Here is a 17,669-nt window from a genome sequence, read left to right on the forward strand (position 1 = left end):
TAGTAGAGCGGGAAAGCTCTCTACATCCTTGAGCATGTTGAGAAGAACGGGGCAATCAAAAAGATGATCCCCTGTCCTTTGCATAGTCTCTTCACATAGTGGGCACAGTGGAGAATTGTCCAGTCCGATTTTAAAAAGATGGGCTTGTAAGTAGCCGTGACCAGTAATGACACAAAAAGATGTAACCCCTTCAACTCTAGGGAGGAGGGAAAGGTTGCAGTCTTGTTTGGTCTTTAAGAAGACACCCCCAAGATTTTAATTCATTTAGTGTGAGATGGAACCCATCTAAACGACACCTCCACCCACTTTGAGGATCATTTGTGTGCAAAAACAAAGTACTTTTAAAGGCAAAAAATACCATCTTTTGAAACTTTTCTCCATTTAATTGCCCATAACTAAGTATCAATGCTGTGTACATAAGTAATTTATGAAAAGCTTAAAAATATTTTATTTTAGAACAAAGGAGAATATTAAGTTTTAAATTATTACCAGTTAAAATAATTTATAACCATGCTGAAATGTAACTAACTATCAGTTAAATTATAATTTTCACATAAAAATAATTATAGCGATAAACAAAGAAAATTTTTTTATGTATGCCCTCGACATTTTCTCCAGTTCATAATGTTCACTATGTGTTACAGCCATTTTGGGAAAAAAAAAGCAAATACAGTTGGCTCTCTGTTTAACGACTTTCTCTATTTAACGACGGCTTTTCACAGTCCCAGGTGGTCCACTATAATGTTAAAAGCATTCTATTTAAGGACGCTTTCTACTTAAGGACAATTTTTTGTGGTCCCTTGAAAGTCGTTAAACAGAGAGCCTACTGTACATTTTATCTGGCAATGGTTTAAAGAAGACTAAGTAGTACAAATTCTGTGCTTAGTTAGCCACTTTGAATTCCACCGTCGATATACTAGGCACCTCTTATTCGTTTCTTCTGACAGTCAATTTAAGTTATTGAATGGCGACTACGGTTGCACACAGTTGTAATAGTTTACATGAAGCAGCCGCTACTCGCAATTTGGAAGTGGGACCTTGATCTTCATTTATGATTGATAAATTGAATAGGAGCCACTTGCTGGTCGCCACTTTTCTATTTATGTATTTGTGTATGTATTAGGGTTGATTGAGGGAAGTAGGTGACTGGGGTAAGTGGGTCACCCCCCTAAAACTGAAATATGGATAAAGTTTTCAAACCTTTTTGCACTGATCATGTTACATTTCATCACAGTGATTGGTTTTGCATATGTTCGTGTTTCGTGGAATTTTTTTCTAGGTTTAGCACTTAGTCAAAATAAAATTCTGATTTTTTTTTTTTTGCGAGTTCAAGCAACATTTTTCAAAAAAGTGTTTCCAGGTTAGTTTTTACAGTCGAACCCCGATTTAACGAATTCTTCGAGACCAAAATTTTTATATGTTAAATCGGGGTTATTCGTAATATCAATATCGGGGTACGAAAAAAAAAAAAAAACTGCACTCACCTCTTCTAAAACCCTTAATAAGAATTGCATAAAAATATCTATAATTAGAAATTGTACATTTTTTATTCAGCATTTCACCACTTATTAGTTAAGTTGAAAATTTTTAAATTACTGAGTAATAGTTGATAATGTTCTCCTTGATACTTGACTTGAAATAGTTCTCTTTCAAATTTGTGGAAAGAAGCAGAAACTGTGTCATTTGCAGCATGCTGCATGAGATATGTTTTTACAGTTTCCACGCCATATAAAGCATTTGAGAAAGCAACAGTTTTAATGGGAGTTTCATTATCTCTTTCTGCATCAGAATCAATATTCCTTGGTTGCCCCCTTGCTCGTCAAAAATTGTTAATTCCAAGAAAAATCTTTTTCTGCTTCGGACAATATGGATATAACATTTGGAAAACAATCCAATATTTCCTAACTCAAATTACAAAAAAAAAAAAAAAAAATTTCGGCTGCTAGAATAATTCGTTAATTTGGGGTCTATTATTTGGTAAATAGGGGTTTTTGCCTTCATTTTAGACAGGGAAAAAGAAAAATTCACTAAATTGCGAAATTTGTTAAATAGAGGTTCGTTAAATTGGGGTTCAACTGTACTATTTTTTTTATGTTAATTAATTTCTCAGGTATAGTTTAGCTTAAGGTTCATACAGCAACAAGAATTTTTGAAAAAAAATATTATTAATAACTGTTTAAGAGGAGGCGGTTCCACTTAACCCATAAATTTTTGCTATAAGGGGTAAGTGGGTCCCCCTATAATAATGGGGATTTCAAAATCAAAAGCATCTCTGATAAAATATTTGTATTAGTGAAATACAAGACAACCATAATGACCTAGTAGGAATTGATAGTTAAGCTACATAAACTGCTAACGCTGGTGGTTATGTATTTGTTAAACTTACAACAAAGTAAACCATAAAGTGTTATGTAGGTCTAATGTTGGGAGTTCGAAATCAACCTTAATCAACTGTATTACGTTTATTAAACACACCTTTATATGTTAAAAGTAAAATATGTACCTATATGCTTTCAATAAATTGTAGATTTGTTTTGTTTTTGTTTAAAAACTTTCTGTCATACAGATTCAAAAGACAGTAAATATCTCATGAATAAATGCATTAAAAAAATATTCATACTAAAAATTTACATGTACTGTATCAAGTAAAACCTCTTTACCCCTTTTTAGGTATGCTTGATTTAATTTTAAATAAAAGGGGGGGGGGACCCACTTATCCTTTATTATGGGGTAAATGGGACACATAGCCGATTTTTTTTTAAAAATACAATCATTAAGAATATTTAAAGCATTATTTTAGAAAATAATGATGAAAGCATTATTTTAGAAAATGATGATTCATGAATAATGTACAAGATAAAATGAGACAATAAGTTTAATTTGTCTTATTTTATCTTGGGTCAAAATTTTTTTTTCAAAATTTTTGGATAAGATTTCAAAAACGAACTGTTCTGAAAAGGAGTCCTACTTACCCAACCAACTCTATATTTAGAGTAAAAAATAATTGAAAATGAGAAACGTTGATAGAGCGTGAAAGCATTAACACATGTGTCTGCATGTGTTCCTAATTATGAAGATCTTGTTTAGGAATATTTATTGTTGTTTCTCTCACATCCTGTAGAAGTCATGCTTTTGTGTTCGACATTGTTACAAATTCATTTTCCTGTATCATCTTAAAATGTTCTTGCTTTATATGATCTCAGAATTGTTATGAGGCAATTCTTTTATAGCAGTGCTGTAGTTGGGGGAGGTGGGGTGTCCCCTCCCTCTTCTCCCGATAATCGAGTAACGGCACCAGTAACAGACAAGGGTCCAGTAACAGACAGTCGTAAGTTTGGATTTAAATAATAAGAATTTTAGGTGTTTAAAACTGATGTTGCTACGACCCATGAATATGGTGCAACCATCTAGTGTTATCAAAGTGAATTTCATGAGCCAGTTGGTATTCACAAGGCAGTGGTGGAAAGTTATGAACAGTCACCCCAAGGTCTGCCGGTGATTCATGTTCATTTGAATTTAATAAGGTTTTAGATCTAAAAATAAAAACTTTTGCCCATTTAGTGAGAAAAGAGGAACTATGTTCATTACTCACCCTTTGCTCATCCTATCTGTTACTAGGTATCATCAGAATAGTCGGTGTTTGTTACGGGGGGGGGGGGGGGGGGTTCGGACCTTTTTTTCAAAATTGAGTAAATAAAAATAGAATCGACTAATTTAGAAGATCCAGAATTAGATGAGATGTAGTTGCATGAGAGAAAAATAGTTTAAAAAGTCTAAATACATTAAAAATCTCAGAAAATTGAGTTAAACTGAGAGCATATCGATTATTGGTGGCATTACTGGTTACCCTATGGTTTGTAATTACAAAAACAATGCAAATTTAATGTAAATCAGTTTCAGACAATCCTTAAAAAATAAATAATTGTCTCCATTTTAACTTTGAGTAGGGTGTTATTTTTGTAAATAATCAGTCAATTAACAGAAATTTGTACATTTTTTTTTCTTTTTTTAAATTTAAATATCAAGACCGTTGCTTTCATTTTTTTTTTTTTTTTTTTTTTTGAAAAGTTTGCTTCATGCATTTATGCATATCTATTCATGCAAACACATTAAATCAATAGCTAATAAGCCTTAACATTTTCCCTAATTGACACTCTTGATGTAATTCTATTCTGTGCGTTCATTTATTTTTGGAAAGAAAAATTAGCAAATACTCTGATGTATAGGGAAATTAACTAAGCTTACAGCTTGGATTATCAAAGTTAAACCTTTTAAATGTGGAATACTGAACTTTAAAACACATTTAAAGAAGAACAAACTCCTTGGAAAAAATATGAAAAAAGCTTTTTTCCCGACCGTTTCTATCCCTTCGCACTCCCAAATATTTTTTTTCCAGCCATAGCAGTTTTAAAGTATAAGTGTTTTTTTTTTTTCCTTTTGTAAGTGTTTCCCAGAAAATGGTAAACTGATTGTTGTTTTCTAGTCAAACGATAATCTTTGTGCAATTTACAGTTCAAACACAAACATTTTCAGCGATTTTGTATATTGTGATATAAAGAAAACTCAAAGTCCTTAATTCCACCAGTCTTGCTTAGCTGTCACTCAATCATTTAACCATTTCTGACACAAGCACTTAAATATAGGATAAAAACATGAAACAGGATAGTAAGAAAATTCTTCACATATTTGTGCAAAACGAACTTTAAAATAAATTGAAAAAAAAAAAGCTCACCTTTTAATATTATAATAAACTGTTGGCAAAAGACAGAACACATCAAATGCAGCATGGAAAATCATGTCATCTGTCAATGGTCGGCGACTCCAGAACTTTTGATCTCTCCGATATAAGCTTTTCATTTGATCTTTGCGTGGATTTACCGGGCCACCGTATGTACTACACAATGTATTAAGAGATATATTCTTTACTTTGTAAACAGGCTTGCCAGCATCCTGTTGTTGTAAAATAGCATGGGCAGCCTAGAATGCAAACAGTAATAATCATTACAAAGGCTGGACAAAGTGCAGAGTCATTTAGTTAAAAAATAAAAAGTTCAGCTTTGTGCAAAAATAATAAATGGAAAAAAAAAAACGAGTTGATGTGTGCATCACATGACTTCCTTTTACTCCAATTTAATGTCATTTTTCTCATTATTGGCAGTTTTAATGTGATTCAATAGTTTACTCTCTAAATATCACCAACAGTGGCCAAATTAAAACCAGATTAAAAAAAATAAATAAAATTAAAAAAAAAAATCGCCAAATTTGTCGCCAAGCTGGCGACAAAACTTGGCGACCAAAAGACTGGCGATATATCGCCAAGTATCCGCCAAATTATAACACAACTTGAGTTTACATCGAAATTAACTATGATTGCCCCCCAAAAGGGTCAAAAGACCCCCTTCGGAACATCAGAATGCAACCAAAAAGGGAGGTGCACAACTAGACCCCACTAGGAGTCTAAATACTAAATTTCAACTTTCTAGGACATTCCGTTTTTGAGTTATGCGACATACATACAAACATACGCACATACATACGTACATACAGACGTCACGAGAAAACTCGTCGTAATTAACTCGGGGATGGTCAAAATGGATATTTCGGGTGTCTGTACGTTCCTAGGCATACATCCACGTGTTGTCGGGCTGAAAAATAAACTCAACATTTATTCGGGGGTGAGCAAAATGGAAATTAAGGCCGATTTTTGAATGAGAATTTTTTCGCGAATACAATACTTCATTTTTTGTAAAAGGAAGTAAAAAAGGTTCGTTTTTGCGATCTCGATTTTTGTAAAAAATTCGTTTTTGCGCGTTTGTGACTTCTGCTAATAGAGTCTTCCTTTAAAATTCCTGACGAGCCCAGTTAGGAGGGAAGGGGGAGAGCGAATATTCAGCAATTTTACTGGAAGAAAATTCTGGGAAAAAGAAAGGGAGCGTGTCTTGTTCGGTATTTTAAGTGCAGCTTATTCTTTTGCATTGCAAGATCTTAAGTTTCAGGTGTTGTATTTTCGTATAATTTTCAAGGATGATTTGAGGGGTGATCGGGTGCTGCCGATTGAGATGATTTTTCAATCGCCATTTCCTTTCATTTAGTCGCCTTAACGCCGGTATCTACTGTTAATTTCGTCTTTTAGCCAGGGGGCCATATTCTACTCTTCAAATGGCGAAAAACAAGGTGGCAGTGACTCAACTTTTAACCTTTTAAACGCCGTAATTCAAATTTTTAATTTTTACTCTTAATTTTTTGCTTAAATGTCTCAATTTACCTCTAGTATAGCTAACCTAAACATGTTTTGGCGAAAAAAATTTTTTAAATAGGAATTTCAGGATGTTCCCATTTGGGAACATCGGCGTTTGGAATGAAGTAAACGGGAGGATTGATCTCGAAACTTTATTACTTCGAAATGGATGAAAAAATATGAATATTTTTTGTTTATTTTACATACTATTATACTTTTCTCTTCTGAATGACACTTTTTCTTCCTTATTGTCCATGGTATTGAGGGAAGCAAGATGAGCGGAGTCTTGTTTCACATTCAATGCCCGTTTTCACACGTTCTTCTGACAAACCGTACAACGTCTCTGAGCAAAGGGGACAAGATAATGGTTATCTGTTTTTAAATTCAGAACAGGAAGATGTGATTTAGGTTCAGGTCTGCTTGACACCTTCACTGAGAGTTAATATATCAGCTAGATGTTGCATTTAATCCAGAGGAAGTATTTTGAAAAATAACTGCAGGAGATCCATTGCCTGAAGCTCGGGGAATTTTTCAGTCAATTTTTCGAGTTTTTTTTCCCGGAAGATTTTCTTCCAACTTAGCATATTTTCCCCACCTGGGATAGGGTTCTTGTTTCCGCTTCTTTGCTTTTGGAGTCGAGCATGAGGTTGTGTTTCCCTTTTGATATCCTGAATTGTGAAGCTGATCATCTGAACTATTTGAACCTGTATCTTCATCGCTAAACATCAAGTCAACATGGCCGCAGACATCTTTAGGATAAACTTCATTTAAGGCTTCATCGTTTATGTGTTCTTCATTACTCAGACTCGCGTGTTTATCAGGCAGCAAAATACAAAGATCATGCTCATGTTCGTCATCAAGTTCGCTGTTGGATAAGCTGTGGAAATAATCTAACGCAGCTTCTAACGTTAAAAACTTGCGAGGCATCTCTAGATTGCTGTTTATACGGAATGATAGTTCAAAAACACTAAATAGATTAAAACTACATTATTCTGAGTCTAAAAACAAAATCGTTGGTACGTATGAGACTCGCTAAAAGAAACAGAACGCACGTGAGCCGAGTAATGAAATGAAATGATGAAATGAGACTGGTCAATGTTCATAAAAGGCCCTTATCTTTATCTACCCGTCAGTCACGAGATACATTTTAAAAGTGTTAAACACATACAATTCATAGAAAGTGAGTAGGGTAGGAAACAAGAATCCCAACCCCGAAAACGCGATTTACTTATAATAGAGAGAATGCATGAAGGCGGGTGTGAAGGTCATATTTACAATAGAATAGTGGTGTGAAGGGCAAGCTGATTGATAAAAAATGTATGTTCGTGAATGAAAGAACCGAGCACGCATATTCAACACAAAACAGATCTTCTACAACAAAATATTTGAAATAAAGAGGAATCACACTCAAATTCCGCAACTGACTAAAATCCCCCTCAAATACTATACTCTAAACGCCGATGTTCCCAAATGGGAACGTGTCGGTTCTTATGGAAATAACTCACAAGAAATAATAATTGGAAATATTTTGTTAAGTTGAAATAAAATATATGCCCTCTGGCTACTAAATAACGCCAATAAAATATTTCTTACATCTTTTTCTTTAAAAGCAGATACAAAAAAACTTAGACAAATTCTAAGTTCAGAAATTCAGTAAATTTGACTTTAATTTCAAGATAAAGGTTAAACGTACTTTAAAAATTAAGAACACTTAAAATAAATTCATATTGTTATGTGTCATTTCAGAAAATATGACAAGTCTAAACAAATAACTAGGTTACTAAAAAAATTCACAAAAAAATGTTCCCATTTGGGAACATCGGCAGGTAAAAGGTTGGTGTGTCACTAAAAGGGGTTCTCTTATGATCTCATTGTCACTCGCCATCGAGATATTGCAATCTTAGATCATTGAGATGGTCTAAGATTGCAATAGGGGTCCAGAATTTCTTTCCAAGAGTGAGGGTCATAAGAAGCCATTATTTGTAAAGATATTAATGTATTGGAAAGGGTTCAAAGGCGGGCTGCAAGGCTAATAAATTGACTTTCCCACTTAGATTATGATTCCAGGCTTAGAAGGCTAAAAATGTACAGTCTTGAGCAAAGAAGAGACCGAGGGGACATGATTCAGTTGTTTTAATTTATTGAAATGAAAGATGTTACGGGGCTGAAGTTTAGCACTGAAAACAGACAAGGGGTCATTGTTTTAAGCTATTTAAATCTCAGGCTATCATGGATATTAGGAAAATTATTATTTCAGCAGGGTAGTGGAACCTTGGAACAGCTTACCGGAAGAGGTGGTAATGAGCAAGGGAGTAGATAGTTTTAAGAGGGCCATTGATCTTCACTGGGGATTGTAAATTGACTAGGACCAGTCTAGCTGGGCCCAGAGCCTGTTGCTGGTCGTCACTTTTGTATTTGTATTTTCTCCTGGTGGTTGGTCATAACATTTCTTACATGCAACACTAGGAATTGCAATGTGGCTTAAAACCACAGGTTCGTGAGGGAAGGGTTATTTCCGAAAATGCACCCTCGCTTGGTCCCATGTACTGCTGCATCAAAAAAAAAAAAAAAAAAGAGGGAGCCAAAATGAAAAATTATTCTTTTTTTTTTAATGAATACAGTTAACTCTAGATAACTTGAAGTCGCAAGGGACCAGTTAAAAGCTTCGAGTTGCCGGAAGTTCCCCTCCGAGCATTTTCAAGAATAATGTCTTCTTTTTAACCGACTTCAAAAAGGAGGCGGTTATCAGTTCATACCGTATGTATGTTTTTTTTTTTGTTTGTCCACTCACAGCGTCTCACCTAGTGAACCGATTTTGATGATTCTTTCTTTAATGGATAGGGGATGGCTCAACTTAGGTCCCATTACTTTGTTTGACCATATTTGTCCTTTAGAAAAAAAGTTATGGGAGAAAAACCATACATTTCATGCAATTTCCCTATTAAATGATTAAATATTGTAACGAAGTTCGCGCTTACCTTCCGTGTATAACGGTGGCTCAGTGGTAGAATTCTCGCCTTCCACGCGAACAACCCGGGTTCAAATTCCGATTAGGACGAAGTGAATTTTACTAAGATTTCGTTTCTACTGTTTCTCGTATTTTCTCGAATGTTCTATTGATTTCTGTTTCTTTCCGATTCTGGAAAATTCCGGCATTTTCTCAAGTGGTAAAGATACATTTTTAGTGTCAATCGCTTAAAGTTTAAGATGTGCTTATAGTTTTTTTTTAGTATGTAGCATTTTTAGGAAAAAAAAGGGTAAAGTTTCATGATGGTAACTTCTTACTTTTACAGAAATATATACATTTACACTAAAAAGGATGAAAAAAAAATTTTTGGAAAAAAATAGAACCGACTTCAAAATTGCTCTAAAAAGGGAAAAATAATTTTATTCTTTAAACACCATCGATAATACTTTTAAACATAATTTTTGAAGTTGGCGCAATAACGATAGAACAGATCATTCACCGCCATAATCCAACTACAACTATATATTTTACCAGGCCTAGTTCCTTTACTACCACATACATTATGCATTGATAACAGCATCTTTGGGTAACGATATAAATGTTTCGTTTCTAACTTTGGATGATTTTCTGAAAAAAATATGAACGAAGCATGGTTACACTGGAATTTACTTTTTGTTTTTGCGCCAACTTCAAAAATTATGTTTAAAAGTATTATCGATGGTGTTTAAAGAATAAAATTATTTTTCCCTTTTTAGAGCAATTTTGAAGTCGGTTCTATTTTTTTCCAAAAATTTTTTCTTCAGAAATAGTGTAAGATAGAGTAATTATAATGATCATAGTTTAGAATAAAAGGGTTATTAGGACAGTACAAAAATATTTTCACATAGAATAAACTTTGTCACATACTTCTTTAAAAAAAGGAAGTTATCTTTGCTTACATTTTTTTTCTATATCGGACTTAAAGTCATTCAGTTTGTTAACAATTCGACTTTTTATTTCGATTTAAGGTATTCAATTTTCATTTTGACATCATTCTAAGTAAACACCGCACAAGCAAATCTCAAATCTGAAGTCTCGATCGGAAACGGCCAAGAAGGGTTGTTATATTTTCAGAATAGCAAAAATTCCAAAATTTTAAGAAAATAGCTCGAGATAACACAAGGTCGCCCAATTTCTTTTGATCACATTACTTTCAAACATTTTTTTGGCAGAATTATTTATGTGGTCCAGAAAAAAAAGGCAACATTTTCAAATTTTGACAAAATAGGGAAGTTGCAACCTATTAAATGTTCATATTTTGGCTAATGGATATTGTTAATTGACACTCAAAACTAAAAAATTCACCATCGCTGAATTTTAAAACACCGTGGTTGATTTTTAATGAATTTTTAAAAATCCACGCGCAAAAGTGCGCTCTTCTGAAACGTCACGAGCCTACGTCACAGGGCGCGAATGGGCAGCCTTCCGCCGAAGATCCCTTGTTTTCGCTAGGGACATTTTGAGCACGCTGATATTTTTATTTTTTAGAAATTCAATAATCCTTTTGAACACACTATGGAGACCGGATTCGTTAAAGTACAATCTAAATAATTTTCCTCATATAACATCAATGATGATATTCGAATACTTCCGAGAGGATGAGAGGTTTAATGTTCCAGAAACGCGAGGAGTTAAATGCGAGGAGAAAAGCCTTTTACGTTTCGTCTTCGAAGTCGAATGCGTGACCTTCGGCTTCGCCTGTATCGGAAGAGCGCATGACGTCTCAAGCGCTTAAACTTTAAAAATTAATTAAAAAAAAAACTACTTATCGTATCGCAAAAATTTTTTCACCTATGATGTTCATATATGTTACTCCATCATATAAAAATAAAATTGAAAAATCGAAAACTTCCCTATTTAAAGTCGACCAAAAATAGACAGCTGCTACTCAATAAGGTTTTAGTTCGCTAGAGATAGCAAAATGTAGCCCAATCTCGCAGAATCTAGGGGGGGGGGGGGGGGGGGGGGTAGGTAGTACCGTTAAGTTGCACTATAGTAAAGCAAAACACTTGTGTGAAAAGAAAAAAATTTTGTTTTCGTACGTTTTTTATTGGATTTTCGTGCATGAAATGAAACAAAACTTTCATAAGAGCTTTGACTTAAACGTTATCTTCTAGATATAGAGACAACTTAGCATCGGAAAACACTGATAATTTCTGGACACAATGAAAACTTCGAAATAAAGGAATATTCGAGTTATCTTGAGTTGACTGTATATAGCTAACAGGGGAGGGGGGAGTTCGTTCTTAGTTGACGTTTTTCAAGTGCCGTTGCTCCATATAGAGTATAAAGGCTAGGTTTTAAATAGAGGATTAAGTCTATCCAGGATCTGATTAACACACGGTCCTGCAGGTCTGTGTTAAAACTATGTAGGGCAATGTGGCGCAAAGTGAAATGGTTAAAATGGCCGAGATATTTCAAAATGAACAAATCGAAAATTTGTTTTGAAAATTACAGTACATAAAGAAAGAACATTGTATTTTGTACTAAAACTTGCGTTGAAACAGTATTTTTTATTTTTGGGAGTAAATATAAGTCTTCAAAAAAAAGGGGGGGGGGGGATTTCACTTTTTGTTTTTCATGGGGCAAAGTGGAAAATAAAATATTTTTCTAATGAAATATTTTCTATTTTATTATAAAACATATTTTTGATCAAAAGAATAAGAAAATAAAAGGTTGAATGAATAAATGAAAAGATTATGAAACAATAAACGGGGGTATTAAATGAATAAATCAATTAATATATGAAGAATAAATGAGCGAGTAAAAGCCATAATGAATAAGAAAATAAGTGAATGACTGAATAAATAAGTGAATTACTAAATGAAGGAAAGTAAATGAATTAATTAATAAATGAAAACGTAAAGTGATTTGTGTTAAATGATTGAGTGAGTAAATGAAACAAACTATTTCACTTTGCCCCGTATGTACTTACTTGACTAATTGTACAATTTATTTAAAATGCAAATAAGCTTAATATTAACTAAATTAATGCTGCATTGAATATTAGAGGGTCTCAATAATTATTTAAAATGTTAATAACAATAACTTTATCATTTTATAGTAACAAAAATAATTTTTGATTTACAACAAAATATTACAATATGAGTATCATTTTTTAAAAAATCCCTGTATTACCAAATGCTTTAATCATCGGCAGTATGTTTCTCTTGACTGGAATAGACTACATATGGTACTACATAGTTAAAATAATACCATATAGGTGGAGCTAAAAGCAGAGAAAATATGTCACCGTTTCACTTTGCCCCGCTATTTCACTTTGTCCCATGTTCCCCTACTACTTTGAAGAAGTGCGGATTTTTCCATGAGAGTGGTATAAAATTTTACCAGGACCTGGCCACCACTTTGGCTTGATCGGGCCCTGCGTCTATATCAACAGCATAGACGCGATATTTGATATGGAGCGAGCCGTACTTTTAAAACCCGATCCGTAACCATGTTTGAAAGTAGGAGCGACGCGACGTTCAAGTTCGTTGGACAAGGTGAAATGAGCGTAAAATCGCGCGACATCTTTACTTTCCCGATTAAAAACGCATTTGTTATGCGATATGGAACATGGAAAGTGACGTAATGTAATGGGGCGTCTGATGATTGCTTTCACGAACTCACGTAGCGTCGTTCACTTCTTTGAACATGAAGTTTGGCTTGTTCTTTCACTAGTTTTTAACTGACCCAATAAATTGTGATGTGAAAAAGCCTAACGACTAAGAATAAAATTTTGGTCAAATTTAAAAAAGAAAGAAAGAAAGAGGAAAAAATGACAGGAAATTGAAGCAAGCATTAAAAATTATGCCATAAAACACTGTTGATAGGCTATTTTGTGCGTCAAAAATCATACGTGGAAAATGCGACGATTTAAGAAAAGGTAGTATGTAATAACCTTTTCTTTTTTTAAACAAACTATTCCTTACATTAAAAAAATGTAAGCAGTTGAAAAGTATAAAATAAAATCTTAAGATATCGCAGCCTACGGGGGTAGCCAATTAGGTTCTTAGAGGTCATCAGAGGGCTATAAAAGTTTTCAGGGGAAAGAATGTCAGATAGTGGAAAGGGGGGGGGGGGGGATCCTTAAGTGACTATAATTGTTTAACAACAGGGTTCCTCAGCGCGGATTTTGCTTTTTGCGAAATATTTCACACACAATTCGCTTTTAAGTATATAGAATAACAAAATAACCAATGAGACACTGCTCTTAGTATAAATTGCCAAGCAATTTGGTACAATCGAATGTGCTCGTACATCTCGAGCCATATACTTACTTCATATTAGTCCCAGGTGGGTGTAAATAACTTACTCCGAAATCGTAACAACACAACTATGAGCAGAGGATTAAAAACGATGACGACCCAAATTATAGGTATAATCGCGAAACAAATAAGAATAAAACAAGCCTAAGAAATTTCTAATAAAAAAATTCCCTAATTAATCCTAATACGTAAAATTTCTGGAAACTTTGAGACGTCGGAAAAAAAATCGGGAGGGGGGGGGGGGTCTGGAAAAATAGGAAAAACTGATTATTTGCGAATCAAAATGTAACTAAGAGCTATATTTTCATTGAAAACATGAAAAATGATGATGCCATGAAACATACGTATATGCAATCTATGTTATTATTTTCCCTTTAAATATTAATTTACATAAAACTTCAGTTGTTAAAAAAAAAAGCTATTTTAATTGAAAACACCAAAAGTTACCTAAATTAGTCAAATTATTAGTCAGCCATTAACTGGGGGGGGGGGGGGGCAACATCAGTCAGCCATTTCTTCCCCCATCCAAAGTTCCTGTCCCCCCCCCCCGACCATTCTCAGACAGGACAAAAATCAATTTGAAAGTACATTTTTGCCATAATTATTATCTGGTTCTGCAGATTTGAGCAGTAAGAGGGAGGGGGAGACAGAAAAAGTAAAAATGTTTATTATGTAAACTTGTGCTTAGCATTTTGGACAATTAAAGCGTGTACCTGAAGAAATTGGTATATCCATATTTTTTAGAAAATGTTTTTTTTTTTTCTCTTTTAAGATACTGCAATACTAAGGTAGGTCAACAACCGTAAATGATCAAGAGTTTCAGGACTTTTCTTTTAACAAAACAGTAAAAATTCTGCCGTGGGAAGGTAAAGGGCTGTGTCTGCAGAAATGAGTTGTTGAGGTATTTAAAAGAAAAGCGTTTTGGATTCCATACGAACAACAAGGAAAAGTTGGAATTTTTTGACGCTTTTTTCGTGCTTTATTTTCAGCGGAAACCAAATAAGCAAGCTTGTACGATAAAACTAATGTACAATAGATGACAAAAATGCAAAATTTGCAGATACCACTCTTTACCGTCGCACGGTGGAGTTGTAACTCATGTCTTTTTATAGCGACAAATATATGAAGTCTTCCTATTCTTGTTTTTTGGAAATAACCTACTTTTACAGCATTGAATCTATCGCTTCAATTGTTCTAAAATTAGTTTGCTTTCGCAGATCATGACATATGTATAATCTTTAAACAAATGTGTAGAATTCTTCAACGTTGCTAAAATTATCGTCAAAGAAAGGACCTCGCGAAAGACTCTGGATAACTCCCAAAGGGAATAATTGAAAGTTTACTGCACGTTTAAAACCATAAAATGGGAGGAAAACTAATAGTCAATTCGCAGTTTTATTTATTTATTTTTAACCGACTTCAAAAAGGAGGCGGTTATCAGTTCATACCGTATGTATGTTTTTTTTTTTGTTTGTCCACTCATAGCGTCTTACCTAGTGAACCGATTTTGATGATTCTTTTTTTAATGGATAGGGGATGGCTCAACTTAGGTCCCATTACTTTGTTTGACCATATTTGTTCTTTAGAAAAAAAGTTATGGGCAAAAAAAAGTAAATTTTATGCAATTAAAATGATATTGTAGCGAAGTTCGCACTTTTCATTCGTGGATAACGGTGGCTCAGTGGTAGAATTCTCGCGTCCCACACGAGTGACCCGGGTTCAAATTCCGACTAGGACAAAGTGAATTTCACTAAAATTTTGTTTCTACTGTTTCCCGTATTTTCTCGAATGTTCTATTAATTTCTGTATCTTTCTAAGTCTGAAAAGTTCCAGCACTTTCTCAAGTTGTATATAAGGAGATGTAACGTTCATTCGTGGTTCTGAATAAAGATCTCGAGTTGAGAATAACGAGTATTCGCTTCATTTGGCTTTCACATTGTCTTCGCTATCTTCATCTACGCGACAATATGAAACTCATTGTTATAAAAGTTTGGTGCCATATAACAGTAACATTAATAGTAATTGTAATGATAATTTTGAATAAAGGCTTTTCTAAAGCAATACAGTGATATAGAGCCGAACTTCTTACTAGGTAACTTCTTACTTTTACTGAAATATCTACATTTACACTAAAAAGAATGAAATAAAAAATTTTTGAAAAAACAAAAAATAGAACCGACTTCAAAATTGCTCTAAAAAGTGAAAAATAATTTTATTCTTTAAACACCATCGATAATACTTTTAAACATAATTTTTGAAGTTGGCGCAAAAACAAAAAGTAAAATCCATTGTAACCATGCTTCGTTCATATTTTTATCAAAAAATCATCCAAAGTTAGGAACGAAACAGTTATATCGTTACTCAAATATGCTGTCATCAATGCGTAATGCATGTGGTAGTTAAGAAACTGGACCTGGTAAAATTTATACTTGTAGTTGAGTTATGGCTGTGAATGATTTTATCGATCGTTTTTGCGCCAACTTCAAAAATTATGTTTAAAAGTATTATCGATGGTGTTTAAAGAATAAAATTATTTTTCACTTTTTAGAGCAATTTTGAAGTCGGTTCTATTTTTTGTTTTTTTCAAAAATTTTTTTTAATCAATACACTTTTGTAAACAGTGTTTGAGAAAAATTGAACTATGGGTTTAAATATCTATTCGAAAAGGACCCGTAGTTTTAGCGATCGAATATGAAGCAGTTAAAAATGTAAACTTTTTAACTCCGGAATGTGTTACAAAACGAATGCTCAGGGCGATCCAGAGTTTCAGACGTTTCCAAACCAGCGATTTCTCACCCAAGCCTCCTTAGGGCTACATTAGTGCAAGATAACAATTTGCAAACTAAAAACGAAACAAATAGCGCTTAAAACTGCACGGATTGCGATCATTCTGAAAGATAATTTAATTTTCCAACCCATTCAGCAATCGAGCTCTTTCTCAAGGTCTAGATATCTCATGATTTCAAAACTACAAACGACGCGTAAGCATTCATGTGTTACTGAAACTAACTACTCGTTTCGGGATGAGAGAAGAAAAAACAAGTGCCTTTAACTATCCAAAGTAAAGCTAGCTTGATCCGTAAGTTACGCTTGATCGCGAAAATTTCTGATCTAAAAATACTGTGTTTAAAATACTAAACTATGAGTAAGTCTTGATTCTCCTCACTGTAGCCTGAAATAATCAAACAATCGTTTGTTATAAGTTGTTGACGATTTGTGCTTTACCAGGGCCGGACAAACCAGACGAAGGGGGGGGGGGGGATTTTAAAGGCGGCATTTAAGCTCAAATATCTAAATAAACTTTTCATTGGAAAAAAATTGTATAAAAATACAAAAATACTTCACATTTTCTTTGAGCAATCACGATTGCTTATTGTTCTCACTTGACTGTTTTTGGCGTTTACGCTGATTTTATTTTCCCACCGCCTCCCACTGCCAACACCGCCGTCGACCGGACTCACGATGCTGCTCCTCTAGCGAAAACAGTCTTCAGGTAGCGTCCATATCCTACACACACACGCATGCATACACACACTCACACACACACATACCCACACACCCAAATACACACGCCTGCACACACACATACACGCCTGTACACAGACACAAACACACGCACATACACACACATATATACACACACATATATATACACACATACCCACATACACACACACATGCCTGCACACAGACACAAACACATACGCCTACATACACGCATACCTGCACACACGCAAAAAAAAAAAAAAAAAACACGTGATTGCGAAAAACATAATTTGAATTCAAGATGTCAAAATTCATTTTTTTTTCTTTGTGGCTTGGAAGCCTGAAAAGTGAATGTATCATTATTTAAGTGTATTATTTCAATGCAACACAAGTTTTCTGGCTACTACAGCACAGCCTATTTTAAAAAGAATCCTACTTCGGAGAACCATCAACTGCTTCGTTGTGCTACTGAAAATTTTAACTGTGTTGTTTTTTGCGGTTTCCTAGAAAAATTCATGTCAACTAAGTTCGCCCCCTCTCCCTCCCTCCCCCGATCTCGCTTAAAAAAAAGAACGAAATAAAAAAAAGTTGTCACCCTAATTTGAAAGTTTAATGTGGGCATTTTTCGAATAACCCTTGTTTTGCACTCTTAAGGGGGTCCGGGACACAA

General features: G+C 34.1%; 1 protein-coding gene across 1 annotated transcript in view; it reads right to left on the reverse strand.

Moving 5' to 3' along the window:
• The window catches only part of LOC129231485 (egalitarian protein homolog), a 78,192-nt gene that overhangs the window by 9,867 nt on the left and 50,656 nt on the right, over positions 1–17,669 (reverse strand). Inside the window, exon 3 of the mRNA XM_054865814.1 lies at positions 4,733–4,977. Coding sequence (XP_054721789.1) covers positions 4,733–4,977 — 245 coding nt within the window. The remainder of the gene's footprint in view (positions 1–4,732; positions 4,978–17,669) is intronic.

This window comes from Uloborus diversus, chromosome 10, assembly GCF_026930045.1.
Source record: "Uloborus diversus isolate 005 chromosome 10, Udiv.v.3.1, whole genome shotgun sequence".
Classification (NCBI taxonomy): domain Eukaryota; kingdom Metazoa; phylum Arthropoda; class Arachnida; order Araneae; family Uloboridae; genus Uloborus; species Uloborus diversus.